Source organism: Rhinolophus sinicus, linkage group LG07 (assembly GCF_036562045.2).
Source record: "Rhinolophus sinicus isolate RSC01 linkage group LG07, ASM3656204v1, whole genome shotgun sequence".
NCBI lineage: Eukaryota > Metazoa > Chordata > Mammalia > Chiroptera > Rhinolophidae > Rhinolophus > Rhinolophus sinicus.
Window position 1 is genome coordinate 20,700,332 of NC_133757.1, and position 18,519 is coordinate 20,718,850.

Sequence of the window (18,519 nt, forward strand, 5' to 3'; positions counted from 1 at the left end):
CTATCAAGATAGATATGGAACTATAGAACAGAATAGAGACTTCATAAATAGAACTACTCAAATATAGTCAATTGACTTTTTACAAATGTGCTAAGGTAATTTAATAGGAAAATGACAGTCTTTTCAGTAAATGGTGCTGAACTACTGGATATCCATAGGAACAAAAATGAATTTGTACTCTAACCTTACACCGCACCTAAAATTAACTCTAAGTGAATCATAAATACAAACATAAAAACTCAAGCTATAATAAAACTTATAGAGAAAAACACAGATAAAAAATCATTATAGTCTTGAAGTAGGCAAAAATTACTCAGGACAAGAAAAATACAAACCACATAAGAAAAATAAGGATAAATTGGACCTTATGAAAATTTTAAATGCCTGCTTGCTCTTTAAATTATACTAAGAAAATGAAAAAGTAAGCCACAGACTGAGCGAAAATATTTGTAATATATGCATCTGACAAAAATTTTATATCCAGAATATACAAAGAACTTTGATAACCTAATAAGAAGATAAAAAAATGGGCAAAAGATTTGAAGACACTTCAGAAAATAAGACATATGAATGGCCAAAAGTACATGAAAAAAAGTTTAACACTATTAGTCATTAGGAAATACAATTTTAAATTACTATGAGATATTACTACATATCCAATAGAATGGCTTAAAAATGCTGACAATACCTAATATTAACAAAGATTGGAGTAATTAGAGTTCATACACATTGTTGGTAGGAATGTAAAATGGTCCAATCAGTTAGGAAAACAGTTTGGCAGCTTCTTAGCAAATTAAATACAGACTTACCCTTTGATCCAGCAAATCCATAGCTCAGTATTTACCCAAGAGAAATGATAATATCTGTCCAGGTAAAGATTTGTACATGAACATTCATAGCAACTTTATTCTTAATAGCTAAACACTGGAAATAACTTGAATTCCCATCAACAGATAAATCAATAAACAAATAGTAGTATGTCAATATAATGGATTATTCAGCAATAAAAATGAATAAATTACTGATACACACAACATGGGTGAAGCTCAAAAAAATTACACTACCTGTAAAAAAGCCAAACACAAAGAGTACATAAGTGTATGATTCCATTTATCTGAAATTCTAAGACAAAATAAATATATAATGACAAAAAACAGATCCATCGTTGCTTAAGCTAGATAGGGACTGGGAATATTGACCACCAAGGGGCATAGGGCATTTGGGGGGGGCAGTAATTGTGGCTACTAGGGCATATTCATTTGTCAAAACTTCCCGAACTGCACGCTTACAAATACTTTTACTATATGTAAATTATTAGGTTGGTGCAAAAGTAATTGTGGTTTAAAAGGTTAAAAATAATTGCAAAAACCTCAATAACTTTTGCACCAACCTAACATCTCAATTATATCTTTGATTTTATATATATATATATCATGTATATTTATTTTAAGTGTCCATAAAGATGCACTCAAAATTATAAAGCAGTAGTATTTCATAGGTAATATTTAAAATATTTAACAATTGAGAATTATAAGCACCAACCGGTTAGAACAAATGATGGGTATGAACAATTCATACAGCCAACTCATGTGAATGATCCAAGTGTTAGCCCAGGAAAACAATAGTTCTTAATAAGTGGTGGGATTATTGCTCTCCTCTTTCTTCTTTTTGCTCATCTGTATTTTCTAATTGTCTATCCATATTTTCAATCAGGTACTCTAAAATAAGGGGGAAATCTATATTTAATTATAAAAAAGAAAAACAGTACCTGTTACGATCACATCTCATACTGTTATAAAATTTTAATGGGTCTCAAAACCCTAATGGAACTTTTAAATAATAGATATGAGAAATGGTATACTAAAACAGCATTGAATTGGAAGTTAAAAATGGATAATGCCATAAAAAAATATTTCCCATCTACTGCAAAGAAAATAGTGAGATGTATTTTAAAACTATTGTACCATTTTAATATTTTAAAATGCTCTCCCTTTGCTCCTATTCCAACTTGATCTCCATATAATTGATTATGTGTAAGTGAGAGACAATATCTTTCCTCAAATTGTCCAGGCTCTGAAATGCCATACTGCTCCAAATTCATTACATAGTATTTTGCAAAGGGTTTCATGGGCGAGGTCAAACTTCAGAATCTGGCTGAGCAAACCAGGAAATCCAACAATAATGATCAACTCTGGGTAAATTTTTATAGCAAAATTACAGCCCATGACAAGGAGAGATGCCACCATCTCCTCCTCGCATGACTACTTCCATCTCTAAGGCTTATGACAGCAACAAACCTTTGCTCTGAGCAGTTTCTTCAGAGGTAAGCACAATAAAAACCCGGCTACGAGAGCAGTGGCTGAGAAACTATGATCAGCAAATAATGACCAGGGAGGCCCCTTTATCATGTCTCTCTCAACAGAGAAACCATACCAGCTCCCCAGCGGCCCAGTGAAGAGTCAATGGCTGGTTTAGCAATTTGACTCTTTTCCGTAACTTTGAAAACCCCAGGGTAAAATGATGCTACCACACAATCTCCTAATGTTGCTTTACAGTGCTGCTCAAATTTGTAATTTTAAAAGCACCTCAGCCCACTGTGAGATCACAGTTATCCTTAATGATTTGCAAATCTCAGTGCTTTTAACAGCTCATTTTTGTACTGTGGCTACGGCGGTAACACCTGCACCTATGTAGTTGTAGCTTATAATAGCCAGGGCTGTCAGGATGTGCAGTAAATGAGAGGCAGCAGCAGTATCTTCCACCTTTTCCAGCCTTAATTTACTTCTGCTGCATTTGAACATAAGCATATTGAGCCTGCAGAGCTGCCGCATCAGCTCGCAGAGCCTGTGCAATTGTGGCTCATGGGACCTCTGTTGTCAGCAGAAGCTGACCACCCTGCTCCATTACATGGAGAAAAACAAGAAGATGGCAGCTCCGGTCTTTTCTTCTGGAAGCTCTGACTTCTGAAGGGGAAGCATCTGTCCCCAGATTTCAATTGCAAGAAAAATGTAACAGAAGCTTTTATGAGGCACCCAATGTGGCATTTTTACAAGATATTCAAACTATAAATTACATGACCAAATTCTGCTTTATCCAGACATGTGTCATCCACTCTCTAAATAAGCATTAGAATCACATTTACAGTTGATATAATAAAGCATTACGTAACAATGTTTATTCTAATTTCAAAACATCAGGTATCTCTTATGTAATAATAACAATGGTGGCGATGTGTTAAAGAACCGCTATGTGTCTGACATTGTTGTAAGCTTACGTGCATTAACTCATTTAAACCTCAGAACAACTCATTGTTATGCTGAGTCAAGATTTGAACACAGCATCTGTCTCCGGAGTTTTTGCCAGAGATAGATCGAGAACCACAGGCCCCACTTCCCTAGAGAAGAGAACTGCTTACAAAGTCACCCAAGGACTCAGCAGGAATGGCTACACGTCAAAATATCCCCGAACAGATGGGGAAATCTCCAGTGTTGTACATGTGTCATAACTGCCTTACCTTACTTTCAAGTCTTTTGTCTAAACAGAATCTGGTTAGCTCTGAGGGAAGAGATCATCAGTGATTTTCAAAAATGGAAGTGCCCTCCTCATGCTACCCCCGCCCTGTGATTCTTTAGGTTTAAAGTGCTCTCCGCAAATTCTCTAGGGTACACACCTCCACACTCCACCCCTGTGTGGTACACAAAGAGCTGCTGATCACACCTCACCAGAGTCGCCAGCTACACGGGAGTTGATTGCCGTTTGCAGTTCTCCCTCTGGGACCATCTGGGAGAAGCAGCAGAGGACAGCTCTGCCCAACCCATTCATTTCCCCAAGCCCTTAACCACTTTCACTTCCAACAATCAGCACCAGTGGTGGTCGGTTGTCGCTTTGTCTGTCTGAGGGCCGCTCCTAGGTGGCCAGATCCTGCTTTGCCCATGGCAGGGAGAACCAGAAGGACCCCTCCAGAGTAGTCCTTGGCCAGTGACTAACAGCATGAGGGATATAAATGCCAGCTCCCTCAACCCTGAGGGGGACAACGCTGAGGTGTGATTACAGTGTCTCCAGAGCCCCCTGCAAGATCCAGCCAGTCTCCCAGCATGGAACTTGACTTGATATTATACCCTAGCTCCATCTCCTTCCTTTCCCTGTCCCACTTCCCCCTCTTATTGAGTTTCCTGGGATCACTTCATAATAAATCACTTTCTCGGCCATCACTGCACTGGGTCCACTTCTAGTAGCAGAGCATGCAGAAGGGCCTTCTAAAATCCCACCTCCCTGTATAATCTAAACAAGCACCATGGGGTCATTGGTCTCCTGCTCCTCTCCACAGAAACCTCGGACCCCTAACACAAAGGGAATGCCCCACCTGTATTGTCCTTCATCATCCCTGAGCTACTTACTCCTCAATAACAAAAAAATTACAGAAGTCAAGTTATTGTGAGAGAGATGGCCATCGTGTCCTCATACAATATTAACGAATGAGCACTCTTAATGTGGGAACTTGGCACTGATTCCCACATAATTGTGGCTTCAACAAGAAGAAAATACAGTGGATTCAATGGATCCACATGCTGGCCTGCAGCTTGGAAGCCAAACAGATCCCTGTCCTATGTAACTTGGTTCTCCAAGAGTGAGGTCCAGGAAGAGGAGCCCATCCAAGCATCCCAGCCCAAACTCCTCATTGTATAGTCTTGGTTCCTCTGAATCAAATCTTTATGTTACACATTTCTAACAGTAGTTTTAATCTTTAATTACTTTCCCAAAGCAAAGATCAACATCTCTACAAAGGTTCTTTTTTTATTTTTTATGATGAAGTATTTATTAGTATGTCTCTTTGGAATAGATTTTCATACCCTAGGCCTGAAAAGAAATTCCACATAGAAATCATTCTCAAAACAATTTTTAAATACTTGAGTTTGTCCTTCTTTCTCACCTCATGCAATGACTTGTTAATGAGGAATAATTAAAATAGATCCTTATTAATAAGACTGCACTGCATTTCAAAAATATTTTTTAATATCAAAGCTTCAAGTGCACCTACGTCTATAACAGAGAAATTAAGAATCCACAGCTTCATCCATACCAAGTGTCTAGATGGGGTGCATTTCAAATTAATCAATGTGGCATTAACAAAAGACCTGCTTTATGCAATGGGTCAGCCTAATTGAACAGATATAATTATAATCTGTAATATCCATGTGGACCAAATAGAATGCCATCACTCTTATATGTACATGACTATGATAGTTCTGCGTTTCTTTCCATCCTGTAATCTGAGCAGTGATTTCCCTAAGTGTTTGTGACCTAACAGGTTTGAAACAGATTTCTCCAAAATGTTCCAGAGCAAATTGCGTGAGCTGTTCAACTGGACCCAGCCAGCAGCTTCAAGTTAAGACTTCATCTGAGATGACTTGCTGAGGGGAAATCCACCCCCAGTAAAACGAGGGCCAGTTGCTTTGGCCATTGAGAAGGCATTATCCATGGATATTCTGTCCTTGTTTCTGTAAGAGAGGAGGTGAAAGTTAACCTCCTTAACAGCTTTTTCCTTTCCTAAGTTTGGTGTTCTCTAAGTTCCTAGGGTGAGGTAGCCACTGCAAACTGCTTTGATTAAAGCTTCCGGTTTTAGACAAGGTGGTTGTTGAAAATCTAATTAGGTGTTCGCTGATAACACATAGAATTAGGGAAAGACACAATTAAATGTGCCCTCCTAATGTTGATCTAAATAGGGACAGAAGACCTCATTAAAACTCAAGCACTATGGACTTAAGGCTTCTGACTTCTAATCATCTTCCTGTTTTAAAAAAGCAGTTCCAAAGATCAGTCAGAAGAATCTTTCTCTTGACTCAATTACAATAACTAATTTATCATTTATCAACTTTTATATTCCAAAGCACCAGTACCAACATAAATATTTACCACATATACATGATATCTTCATCAAACTTGGACATTTATAATAACAAGCTTTCCTGTAACTTTAGACAAGCAATAGTTATTATTAAAAATAGTTTAAGATTCAAGAAAGGCTTGGAAAGATAAATAAGATAGTACATTTGGCAATAAAGGGAATTCTACCCTAATATCTATGCTGTATCTTCTATACAGATCTCCTTTAAATACACACACACACACACACACACACACACACACACACACACACATTCAGGTATCACACAGAGGTACCTTAAATTTATACAAATTACCCAAGTGGTCTTATGGAAAACATCTTGGGAAGACCCTTTTTAAAAATAAAAATTAAGCAAACTACTGAGACCAAAACCAATTAGATTTGAGAACTGCCAATGATTTACCTTAGGGGAATGAATCTATCTTTTGGAAAAGAATCTGACTGGCACTGCAGAATCTAGACCAGCCTGGGGGTCCAGGGTAGGGGAGCTGGGCCAGGTGGGTAGAGCACAGGTTGGGACCAAAGCATGATAAAAAGAGTGTTTGAGAAAAATGAAAGAAAGCAATAAGGTGAAAATGATATGAGTTGCTGTTTTATAAAACACTTATGTGGGGAGAACATCCAGAGAGATTATTCTAAATTATTCCATTTGGAAAGAACATGCAGAGGGTTGGTTAATCAGTCCAGCTGTCTCTTAGCAGAATTGATTTCATTGTTATAAAAAAAAAAAATCCTCCATAAATAGGACAAAAGCTTTAGCTTTGAGTGGATCCAGGAAGAGAATTCCTTCACGTACTTTGGCCACTTGTCCACCTCCTGACTGTTGTTAGATGCAGGCTGTGCTTCCTCCTTCCCCCTGACCTCTCTTACCTTAAATAACCCAAATTTTCCTCTCTGAAGGAGCATACACTTAGTGCTTCTGGCTTGGCCTAAGCTGACTAATGGGAATAATGTCTCCTTTATATTTTCTTTTTCATGTGTTCATAGACCATTATAATGACTCCCTCCAGCCTTCTCCCTTCCAATCTAAACCATCTCAGCACTTTTGTTCTCACCTTGGCTTATTTTTTTTTTCAGCACCTTAATACTTTTTTTGTACTTCTCCTATGAACTCATCTCTGTCTACGTCCAGTTTATGGATCCCAAACTAAATGGAACCACCAGTGACACTCTAACCAGGCCAGAGTGGCTAAAACTAATGGGCATTTAAGGGCAAGAAGAGGACAGGTCAAGACAAATATTCTAGGGCAGCATGGTCTGATGGAACTTTCCATGATGGTAGATAAGCTCTATATCTAGGCTGTCCAATGCAGTGTCCACTAGCCACATGTAGCTAGTAAGCAGTGGAACTGTGACTAATGCAACTAAGGAACTGAATTTTTAATTTGATTTTATTGTAATTCATTTATACTTCAATAGCTACAGGTGGCACAGGGCTGGGGCAGTATAGCTCCCAGTGGATAGGCCATTGGGAAGTGCTGAGTCAACAGAAGGGGCGCCATCTGTTGGCTGGGCATGCTCTCTGTGTCCAGAGAACTAGGGGAGGAAAATCAATAAAGATCCAAGGGAGACTAGGCTAAACCCCAGGGCCAAGGCAGGGAAGCTAATCAACTCTAGAACGATAATTAACTGTTCAGCCAAGCTAGCTGCTCATAACGCTGTAAATTAGACTACTGGTCTCCAAAATGGAGTACATCACTTCTAGAAAATGAATGAGATGACCCATTGGGGGTGGAAAGAAGATATTAGAGATTCAATTTATACTGTATTCTTAAAAATTACAAATCTCATTTTACTAATAATTACTCAAAAAGTCACAATAATATATGCATGTAATTTATAGATTAAAATATATCGGAAGTAAAAAAGTATTCTAAAATAAAAATTTTATTTGAAAAACTATATGCATATATATTGGGAGGACTGCAAGTTCAAAGACGTTTTACTGATGGGGTGTGTAATCAAAAAGCTTGAAAGCCACTGAGCTAGACACCTGCCCCATGTGGAAACCAGCCATGTTGACACTTCATAAGCCCGACTTTCGTGTCCTAAAAGAAAACTACAGTGTTTCTACTCCAACATTCATTTAATTCACATCATTAATATCCACAATTCTAAAACTTCAGTGTACAGGAAAAATCACCTGCAGGGTAATTAAACGGCAGATTTCTGAGGCCCTCCAGAGCCTGCTAAATCCAAATATCTGGAAATGGGGCCTGGGAGCCTACATGTTTAATAAGTCTGTTTCAGTGATTCTGAATCAGACAGTTGCCAGACCCACATGTTAAGAGAGACTTACCTAAATTTGCTCTAATTTTTAGCAGTATTTTATTCTACCAAGGAGCTGATATCTGAATGTGGAATGGGGGAATATTCTGATTTACAAGAAGGGTAGATATTTACTGGCAAATAAATTTGCATACAGTTACTTGAAATAGCTGTTTGCCACTAATAAACCATAGCCAGATGCATTCAAATGCTCTTTTACCATGTCCCTGAAATGCCCATGTGGATGAAATACCAAACTTGACTTTCAACCCATACGGTGAGCCACAATAGAGTGGACTAGATGATTTGGGTAATGCCACGCAGCCAAACCAAGGTTCAAACCTACTGATTCATTTGGGCTCACTCTCCCACCCTGAGATCAGGCAAGCGATAACAAAGTGAAGGGAACATTGACCTTGAGACCCAAATTTTAACCTGCCATCTGCATTATCATCTCCTAGAAGAATGAGAGCTCACATCGAAAGCCCACAGCAGATACTGAAGTCAGTTACTAGACAAAGGGATTGTTCAGAGACAGTTTATCTAAAACAGATGAAAATTATCCATGCATGCTCCTGATTACAGGGGTACAGCCATATTACAGAAAGAACAGCTTTACCAAGCTCAGACCCCTTGGCAAAATTGTGGTCTTACATGTGAATTCTTCAGCCAGTATAAGGCTGATGGTGAACCTCATTTGCAAACATAGTTATGGCATGATTATCTCCAAACTGTGAGAATAGTGTGGGGACAAAATTACACTATGTTTCCTTTACTCCACGTTAGGTCCACCAGTGAGCAGATATTAATGGATTCCTGTTAGGGCCCAAAGAAGGGGCCTCAGTATCGGATGAGACACTGATCTTACTCTGCTGATACATACCCAGTGAGTGACCTATAGAATATCAATTGTTCACCCTGTGACTTAGTTTACCCCAGGGAAATCTGCAACTGTGATTGCCCACCAAATATTTCCTCGTCAGCAGGTAATAGACACAACACAACTAGAAGAACATACGACTAATTCTTACTTCTGAATGTGTTCTTTACGTTTCTGAGCGAGATATTTCTTCTTTAAACTTAGTAGTTCATTGGTGAGTTTCTCAATCTCATATTTATATTCTTGGCTCTGTGACTCATACATATTCAGTTCTGAAGACAAAACCTAAGGTGGCAAATGAAGCAGCATTAGCAGAAAATACGCAGTGAGACAATATCTTTGTCTGAAAAATCTTTTTAACCTGCTGCCGTTTCTAGAGGTACAAAACCATGCCCAGGTTAATAATCTTCATGCTTCCTTCCAGTTCAAGCTCGGTGTCTAAGTGAAAATCTCACTGAGCACTGAAGATTGTCCCTCATAATCCAGGGACAAACTTAAATGAAACCTCATTCCCTTTCTTAGAAAGGAGAACAATCAAGCAACAATCGACAGGCTCACACATGAATGGTGTCATGTGTTTCAAGGAATATTGTGAATAGAGACAGAAAAACTCTGACATACAGTATAAAATTGTCTTTAAAATCTTTTTAAAAAAGCATTCAAGAAAGACATCACTAGGGAGTGCGATTCATCTTAGGGTTATGGTAAAAATTATCCTGGGCGCATCCTGCCACCACCACACCAAGCAGGAATTCAATTTATGTGTTTTCTGCTAAATGCCTGTCACCTCTTTATTGTGTTCCGAGGGACCGTTCACAGGTTCTTGCTTCATCCCAGCCCTGAGACACTTTCCCCTGAGAATCAGAGAGCTATGACATGTGTACGCGAGAGTCTCATGCCTGTGAGGGGCTGTAATAGGATGCCTGATTGCCTGCATCTTCCATTGTGGCATTCAATTCGTGTCACTGACCTCAGACTGGGCAAGAAGAGTGGGAATTTACTCGTCTGAACAGAATGTGGAAAGCATGCCAAAGCTAGGAGTGCGCCCCACAAAAATCAACGAGAGCAAAGGAAGGCTATTGTTCTAAGGAGCATGCAATAGACTCGGATTTGTTTTCCCTCTTGCTCCCTACTTCAAAAATTTGTAAAAAAAAAAAAAGGGGGGGGGATTTTTGTCTTTTGAGTGTTCATCTGCTTCTGAACTCTTTCCTCTTCATTGCTGTGAAAATGATTCTATGTTATTATGAGCTAAAGAATATGATTTTCCTGTTGGAATAAAATCTACCTGAACAGTTAAACTGTTAGGAACAAAAGGCCTTGTTGCCAAACAATGAATGTGGAATTTCCTAAAAAGGAGTCCAGACAATGAGGGCAAGCTGGCCAAGAGGCGCAGGACCATCCACCTCTGAACCTCTTCCACCAATGGTCACATTTCATTCAGAGCAAAAATTGGGACTTCCTGAAATAAAGGGTTAATGTAACAAAAGGCTCCTATGAACCACTGAATGCAATGCAGTGCTACCTGTGGCTGACAGTAGTGTGAAGACAGACAAGTGCTACTCGAGTCTATACCCACCTCTGAGAAAATAGGCTTTTATTTTTTTGCTGTTGTTTGGAATATTCAACTGTTTAAGGGGATAAAAACAATCAAAAGATTATGCCTCGTGCAAAACTCAAATTACGTCTTAGGATGGTCATGTGAAACGAACACTTAAGAGTGATAAGATGAAAACTAATGTTCTAATTCGATTTGTGTTTCATCTGCCTTTTTTAACTAAAAGGATGCAATTTTACAATGTCCTATTTGTGAAAGGATTAGTATTATATTAGTAGCATGGCGTCTATTTTACCCCAGGCAGAAGGGCAGTAATTATTACCCTCAGTGTGTAGGTGCCAGCCTTCAGCTGGCGTGTGCTACATTCTGTGCATGTGTGTGTCTAAGACTTCCCTGGCACACCAAGAATACAGAAGTATCCACTTAGGAGGTAAAGCTCAAAATATAATGGGAATGCAGAGCTTTTTAGAAAACTTTAAAAAGGCATGTGCAATAGTAAAATATTCCATCTCCCCAACTGAGGTCCTTAGGTCACTTTGAAGGGAATTTATGCTAAGAGGATCCCTGCATGATTTTCTTTCCCTTTCATGGCAATTGATTTGATAGATGGTCATGAAGCAAGGTCCTGGGGGCTGGGGAGTAGCTGGTGCTTTGTGTGCATTTATTTCAGGTGGAATGGAACAGCAAAACCCTGCTTTGGCACTGTGGTCTGCCTCAGGGGGCAATGGTGTTAACACATTTCCTCTGTGCTTCCCTACCACCCAACTCCTCTAAGTCAACTTGTGGTGATCCATAAAAAACTGTATCCCCCAAATTTCCATCCTATCGCCATCATCCTCTCCCCAACGCTTTCCTGACGTGCTCACCTCCCTCTTTCAGGAAATGGAGAATTGTGGGGTCTATCAATCTAGGAGCAGAGGGGTGGCACTGAGGCTTGCCCTGCTCCTAAGGCTGATCTCGGTGGAGCATGTCATTCGTGAGACCAGCTCCTTGTGCTGAGGCAGAGGACGCGTCCAGAGTGTTCCCCACAGTGTGGCCATCTTCAGCCAGGACAGAGCAGAGACTGCCACTTACTTTAAGCTGCTTGGTCTTCTCCCGCAGCGTGTGGCGGTATATCTGCAGCTGCTCTGCAGCCTCGGGCCCAGGCTGCCGGGCCATGATGTGCTTTAGTTCCACATACAGTTTCTCCTTTTCCTGGTGGAGAACATAACCACACACAGAGATAAATAGCCCCATCAAGACAATGAAAGTGTCTTTAGCACCACGGTCAGCTTGGTTCGGGACCATCCTAAGTTACATCACAGCTCCATGCTGATTACATTCACCTGTAGATTCATTCAATCATGCATCAAACCAACCCTGATCAAGGGACTAGCATGTGCTGAAAGACAAGGGCAGTGTTGGAAGATGTCAACCAAGTGTTGTGACCAGTAAAAGGAGTAACTCTGTAACTCTGGTTGAAAGAGTTGGGGGAGATTTCACAAAAATGTCACCTGAATTGTCCCTTGAAGAATAAGTAGGTTGCCCCCGTGCAGAGAGAGACAAAAAGAGCTTTTTAGGCCAAGGTTCAGTGACAGAGCAGGGGAGTGGTGAATCCAGCTCAGCAGGTACACAGGGCAGGAGGCGGCAGAAGCAGAGAGAAAAGGCTGGGCTCATAGCTTGGGACCAGACTGTGTGTGTCATACACGATGTGCTGCCAGACCACATCTTTTAGGCAGTTGGGAGCCAAGGATGAGCCACACCTGGGTTTGTCTTCAGAGGACTGGCTCCAGCAGGAAAGCAGAGAACAGAATTAGGAAACTGCTCAGGGCACCAATACAAGCAGAAGATAAAGAAAGCTGGACCAAAGGCGACTAGGATGGAAGATAGGCAGATACGAAGACATGTCCGAGGGAGGGGCAGGAGCCTAGATGACTCCAAAGTCTCTAATGTGGATATGTGGGGGCTGGGGAGGTGGTGGTGATGGAGGCAGTGAGGCCAGGAAAGAAGACAGTGTGGAGGGAAAGGAAAGGTAACTGTTACTGCACGCTCTCCTGAGAATCAGTGAGTTCAGGTTATGCCAAGCGTGAGGCCCTGTAGGATATCTAGAAGAGGTGTTGAAAATGTGGTCCCAGAGTTGAGAACAGAGGAGCAAGTTGGAGCTAGATGTGGGTCATGGCTAGAGTCCTGAGAGTGGATCCATCAACCAGGGATGGCTTATAGGATCAACCAGGACAACAAGATTTGGGGGAGAGCCAGCATATAAGCGGTAGGCAAGTAAGAAAGATCCAGAGAAAGATAATAAGGAAGAGTAATTGAATGGCCCCCAAACTAACAAAAGGCAGATGTTTTGAAAAGGGAGGAATGATTTGGGTGGTCAGTGACATCAAATGGGGTAAAGAAAAGAAAACAGAGGGCTCTTGGGGTGGACTATTAGCGAAGCACCGCTGACCTTGTCAGAAAGGTTGCAGTAACATTTGGGGAGTAAAAGTCACACCGGTTGAAGAATAAATTGGAAGTAGGAAGTACAGAAAATGAATCTTTTTAGAAATATGACAGAGGAAGAAAAAGAGCTCTAGAAAAGGTTTGAGGGAATCAGTAAAAATCCAGGAAAACTAGGATACACAAACTTGTAGAACTAAAAGAAAGGACTTTCTAGAAACCCAAAGCAAATCACCATTAGGTAACAATTTAATCTTTAACAATATAGAATTCCCATTTGTACCCAGAGTTTGTTTGCCACGTGTTTTTGGGTCCTTGAATTAAAGATATTACATATAAGCAAAGATTTCTAAAGCATTCGAATTCTAGATTCTCATTCCTCTAAACTGTAATAATTTGAACAAACATTGATAAAAAAGTAGTGTGTCTACTCATTTGTCTCTGTACATATTATTGTCGTAAGGTAATTAAAGGAAAAAATATAAGTAAAAGCGCTCTCATTAAATGAAATATCCAGTCAAATGGAAACTATTTTTTACCTAGAGCTAAGTATTCTTAGCGTTGTCATCAAATGATCTGCTTTTGCCAAAGAACATAGAAGTCGTTTTTAAAAACGACTTAAGTCATTCTTAACCATTTGTCTCTGTTTTTCCTTTTCCCTGGCCAAATTATAGCAACTTTATTATAAACAGCATGGCTCTATTTTCAAAAGAATATATGCAACTTAAAAATTAGTTGGGTGGAATAAACTTCTGGAGAAACAAATATCACCTAATACTCAGCATTTTAATAATAATTCCAGAAAAGACAAAGAAATCCAAAAGCCCACACAAAAGAAGAACAAATTGAATTACAAAGTAGTGACTGTCCTTTGCTGTACAGACCTCCTGTCACACCTTACGATATAATCTTCCCAGTAAATGGATGTAGCAGGCAATGAGCAAGATATCAGGAGGTAAGTTTATTTTCTATAGCCACTTAACACCTGCCCTGTTGGAAAAATAACACTTCTGACAAGGCTTCAAAATTCAATTTGGAGAGGGTAATAAGTAGTGGAGAAGCTCATGAAACTGTTTTGTCCATTCTTTCAGCTCACCTCTCTATATTACCAGAATACAGGAAGGTTTGAAAAGTAAAGAACCCCACAATGATGAGGAGGAAACAATCTGGTTTGGGATATAATAATGTCTTAAACTGAAAAGACCATCTTACTCCAACAACCTTCAAATGTTTCACAGGTGTAATTCTTTTCAATTGCTCCTGGGAAGGAGGGAGGAAAAAGACACAAAAGAAAATCTGGAAGAAGCAAATATTTGTTACCTCACCTCATAGGTGAGAATCCCAAGGTCCACAGGGATGACTGGTTTGTCCCAAGTCCCTTGACAAGTCAAAAACCTCAAGAATCACTTTTAGATAGACTCAAGAATCACTTTTCCCATGTAACACCTCCTCTGGGGCTTGAAAACATGCTATAACCCTGAAAGAATTTGGATCAAACTGAGCTACATAAAAGGCTAAACGATCACATCAACAGAAAATGGAGCCAGGTTCAAAGCCAGGTTAGAGGGTTTTAGCGGGAAGTGCATGACTCAGCTCCCCCCTCTCCTGACCTGCACCATCTGAATGAGCCTTGCCTCTGTCCTCTAACAGGATGTGCAAGAGTGAACAATCCTGTCATCTTCTATAACTTCCTGTGTGTGTGTGTGTGTGTGTGTGTGTGTGTGTTTGAGACTGTAAAATGAATTAAAATGGATTTATTCTAAAGGATAACAGAGTGACTGAACAGTAAATATCCACAAGTGTGAAGAAACTCAGTAAATTAGCATTAAACCTGCCTGACTAGTCAAAGTCAAGAAGTTCTGAGAGTTAACTAACCCAGGACAAGTGATGCATATGTGTTCATGGTGGGTGGAAAGAATACCAAATGAAACTTCAGGGACTAAAACAGTGGAATGTATGAAGGGCGGAGGGAAAGGGAATGGGAGGGAAGTGGTTGAAAGGCACTACCAGGCTCCAACACACATGAATTTTAGTCTATGCTTACAACGGGAAACCTGTTAAAACCAAAGTGATGTCTGAGCAGCATTAACATTCTAGCTGTGTGTATCATACAGATTTGTATTTTGGGAGAACGTGCTAGTAATTTAAATAAATATGGAGTGTTTGATGGATTGATGGTCTTAAGTACGATTGTTTTCCAATTTATTTCTCTCCTAACCCTCTATAAGGGCCAACCAAGCTCTTCAAACATTGTGCAATGGTGTGTATAATAACCCCATTTAGAGACAAAGCATGCAATTCTATTATAAAGAGAATCTATCTTATGCAACAGAGACTCATTTGCTGTCCAATGTATATTGTCTCCATAAGCCAGTAGTGGCATAACCAGCTGCCTGGTAATACATATCCTGTCCTTCTTCATTAAGCCACCTCCATTTCTTTTTAAACCAAGTCAATTAATTTGTCACTGGGTTAGAAGCACTATATGCCAATTAAATATCATAAGAAAATCATAAATAGCTTATTATTTCCCCACCAACAAAAGATTGCATCTTCAGGTTGGCATTTCTTTATTTATTCAGAGTTTGTTCATAATGCATATCAATATTATTTTGTAGTATGCCTCACTCTTTAAATTATTTTATGAACAGCTACACTGGAAGAAAAGGCTAGACTATTAATGTCAAGAGACTAGCTTTCTTTTTGGCTGAGCATGTCTTGCAAGCATTAACCATACTATGCCCATTCTTAAAATGATGTTCTCTTCTTAGACATCCATCTCTCAGTTGGACAGACTGTCGGACATGGTTATGGATTCTTTTGTTGCAAGAGTCCCTGCCAATTTATGCTGGATAACAGCATGGTTCATTGTCAATATTGGCTGAGTGTAGTGGTACAATGTTACAGTATTAGCTTTAAATAATGCTATCATTACGTGGTGACAGTCTCTAACCACATGCTGGAAACTCAGATATGGAATCACTCAGACTTCAGGTACTTGTATTTTATCTGACAATAAAATAAAAGTCTACACTCTGAACAGTCTATGCAAATAAAAGTCAATGTTATTCTGGGTACAATTCAGAGGAAGAAATTGAGTTGCTCACGAGAACTGCTTTCCATCCTGAGCTACAATCTTATATTCACTCTCTGTTTATATTCTGTCTTTTGCTTTGCACCTTCAGCTGAAAACAGAAGGTAGTCCACGTTCAGTGTGCACCTTAACACCCCTTCTTCTTCGGTTCATCTATGCAAGACAGTCACTAAGAGGATCTAATTTGTTTTGTTTTAATCGGAATCTGTGCTGGCAAATGCCAGTGCATTGGTTCTGCTCACGTTGGATTCATCGGTTTGCTTGACAGTGTTGGGAATAATCACCTCAGCCTGTGAACTAGCTTACTCACGTGAAACAGGCAGCTTTCCCCCTGATTCAAAGACACGCGCTTATCTACACCCTCCAGAGTGAAAGCCACCCATTCAGATGCTTGGATACCACACACTCCAAGGAATGAGAGGCTGTCTAGTCTTCACTCTAGCTCACCCAATGGGTTCAAGATGAAGTGAAATTTTTTTAATCCCATAACCAATGCTTCTGAGAAAGCCTACATTATAGAATACACAGAAAATCTGCTTTCCAAAATGTCAACATATGCCTTATGTTACTTCAGTATTTAATCTTCATGATTCCATTGTTTCTCTCCAATTGAATTATGAGCCTTTAAGGTCAGTATCACGATGGATCTTACCATGTATCTCTCATACCTACTATTGTGCTCTACTCATTCTAGGAGCTCAGTAATTTTGCTGCTTGCAATTATACTGTCAACAAACCATGCCCATCACATTTTAGGAGTACACATCAACAGAGGTAAGATATATTCATGTTGAGAACTTTTACTTGAATTAGACCATTGACTAACATCTTCCAATTAGTGAAGCTTGTGTAATTCACCCTACTGAGCCGGTACTATAAGTTTTACAACTTTGAGCTAAATTTTTCATTGTCTGTATCAGATGGAACTCAGGAAACCACTTGCACAATTTTGATCCCTTCCTTAAATGTTTATAGTAGTTTTCTAATAGTGTGAGTGGTTTCAAATACTTTTTTAATTCATAAGATTAGCAGATGTATTCAATTAATTGGCTCTGAAAACTCTACTTGTATGTACATGTGCATATTGATACATTAAGTATAAAAATGCAAGCATAACTCTTAAACGACAGTCCTCAACTAAATAATGGGTTGACTTTTTACAACAGCCTCCTTAAACATAGAAATTCTAATTGCACACATCACTCTTTTCCACACTTAAAAAAATGTAATACATGTTTGCCTCTTTGCTTGGTTTTCATCCTTTTTCCATCCTCCCACCCTATCCATAATTCTTAACAAAAGACTAAAGCCAGATTTAAAATCTTAAGCAAAATTGCTTCCCTCTCTATATAAAGGCAACTTCAGAACACTGCATAATTTATCTTAAAATGCCTGCTTTCATTAGTAGGAAAATTAATTAGAAACTCTGTAAATATATTACATTTCTATCTAGCTTTAGCAAAGGGAAAAATAATGGCTGGTACCTTGGGACTTTCTTGTTTATTAGCTTTATAACAAAAATGTCAGCTAAATTGAAGTCTGGACCTATCTTGTTTATGATGTCGTGAAGTGGTAAAGCCCCCTGGAGAGAATAGGAGATGCTGAATTTGGGGACGAAACAGAATTACGCGGCTGAGTTCCCTATGAGCAAGGAACTACTTGGTTACACAGTGGTTCTTGGCTTCCAACATAGATGATTAAGTGTTTTATGAGGCATATGAGAAATTTCCATGCACTAACTTTCACCATTTTTTTAATAATAGAAAAAATGCTTCTGGTGCTTTCTGATATAAGCAACACAAACTTTCTTGAGAAATCTTTTTGCAAGGGGTTTTATTTCCAAATGCAAATACATGTAAAATCCTGTACAAAGTACATAATTGTCTAAACTAGCCTGAAATTCATTGCCTGAACTGTGGACTTATTTCACCTTTGCATCTTACCTAGTAACTTAATATATGTGAAGAACTTGCACATATTAAATAATGATTGTGTTGACTTTTCTTAAAGCCTATAATGAAACAGGTCTAAAAACTTCAAGTTAACTAAGTTTTTATTTATTACCAGTACTATGCATGTTATGGTGCTAGTTTCATACAAAGATAAGTAAGGCCAAAAACTTCAAGAAGTTTTTACTATTCAGTTGAGGAAAAACAAGGAACTAAGTCATGAAAGAAGACAAAGTAATATCAGGTCCCCAAAGAGATGTCAGAAGTAGGGTGCAATGTGTGAGTAGGTTCAATGGTAGAAATGATATCCATTTAATGGAACATAGGGAGGGAAACAGTTTAGATGGATCTTGGTGAGAGTAACAGTAGAAACAACAACATTTGTATGAATGAATTAGAGAAGGACCTCACAATCCAAGGGCACATTGAATAGATAAAGTCATTTGA

The 18,519-nt window shown here is 39.2% G+C and overlaps 1 protein-coding gene across 1 annotated transcript in view; it reads right to left on the minus strand.

Annotated features, from left to right (window-relative positions):
* Positions 1-4,995: 4,995 nt before the first annotated feature.
* CFAP58 (cilia and flagella associated protein 58) overlaps positions 4,996-18,519 on the minus strand; it is an 89,039-nt gene continuing 75,515 nt past the window's right edge. The window contains exons 16-18 of the mRNA XM_019725132.2: positions 11,683-11,802; positions 9,205-9,338; positions 4,996-5,498 (exon numbers count right to left, since the gene is read on the minus strand). Coding sequence (XP_019580691.2) covers positions 5,387-5,498; positions 9,205-9,338; positions 11,683-11,802 — 366 coding nt within the window. The 3' untranslated portion in view covers positions 4,996-5,386. The remainder of the gene's footprint in view (positions 5,499-9,204; positions 9,339-11,682; positions 11,803-18,519) is intronic.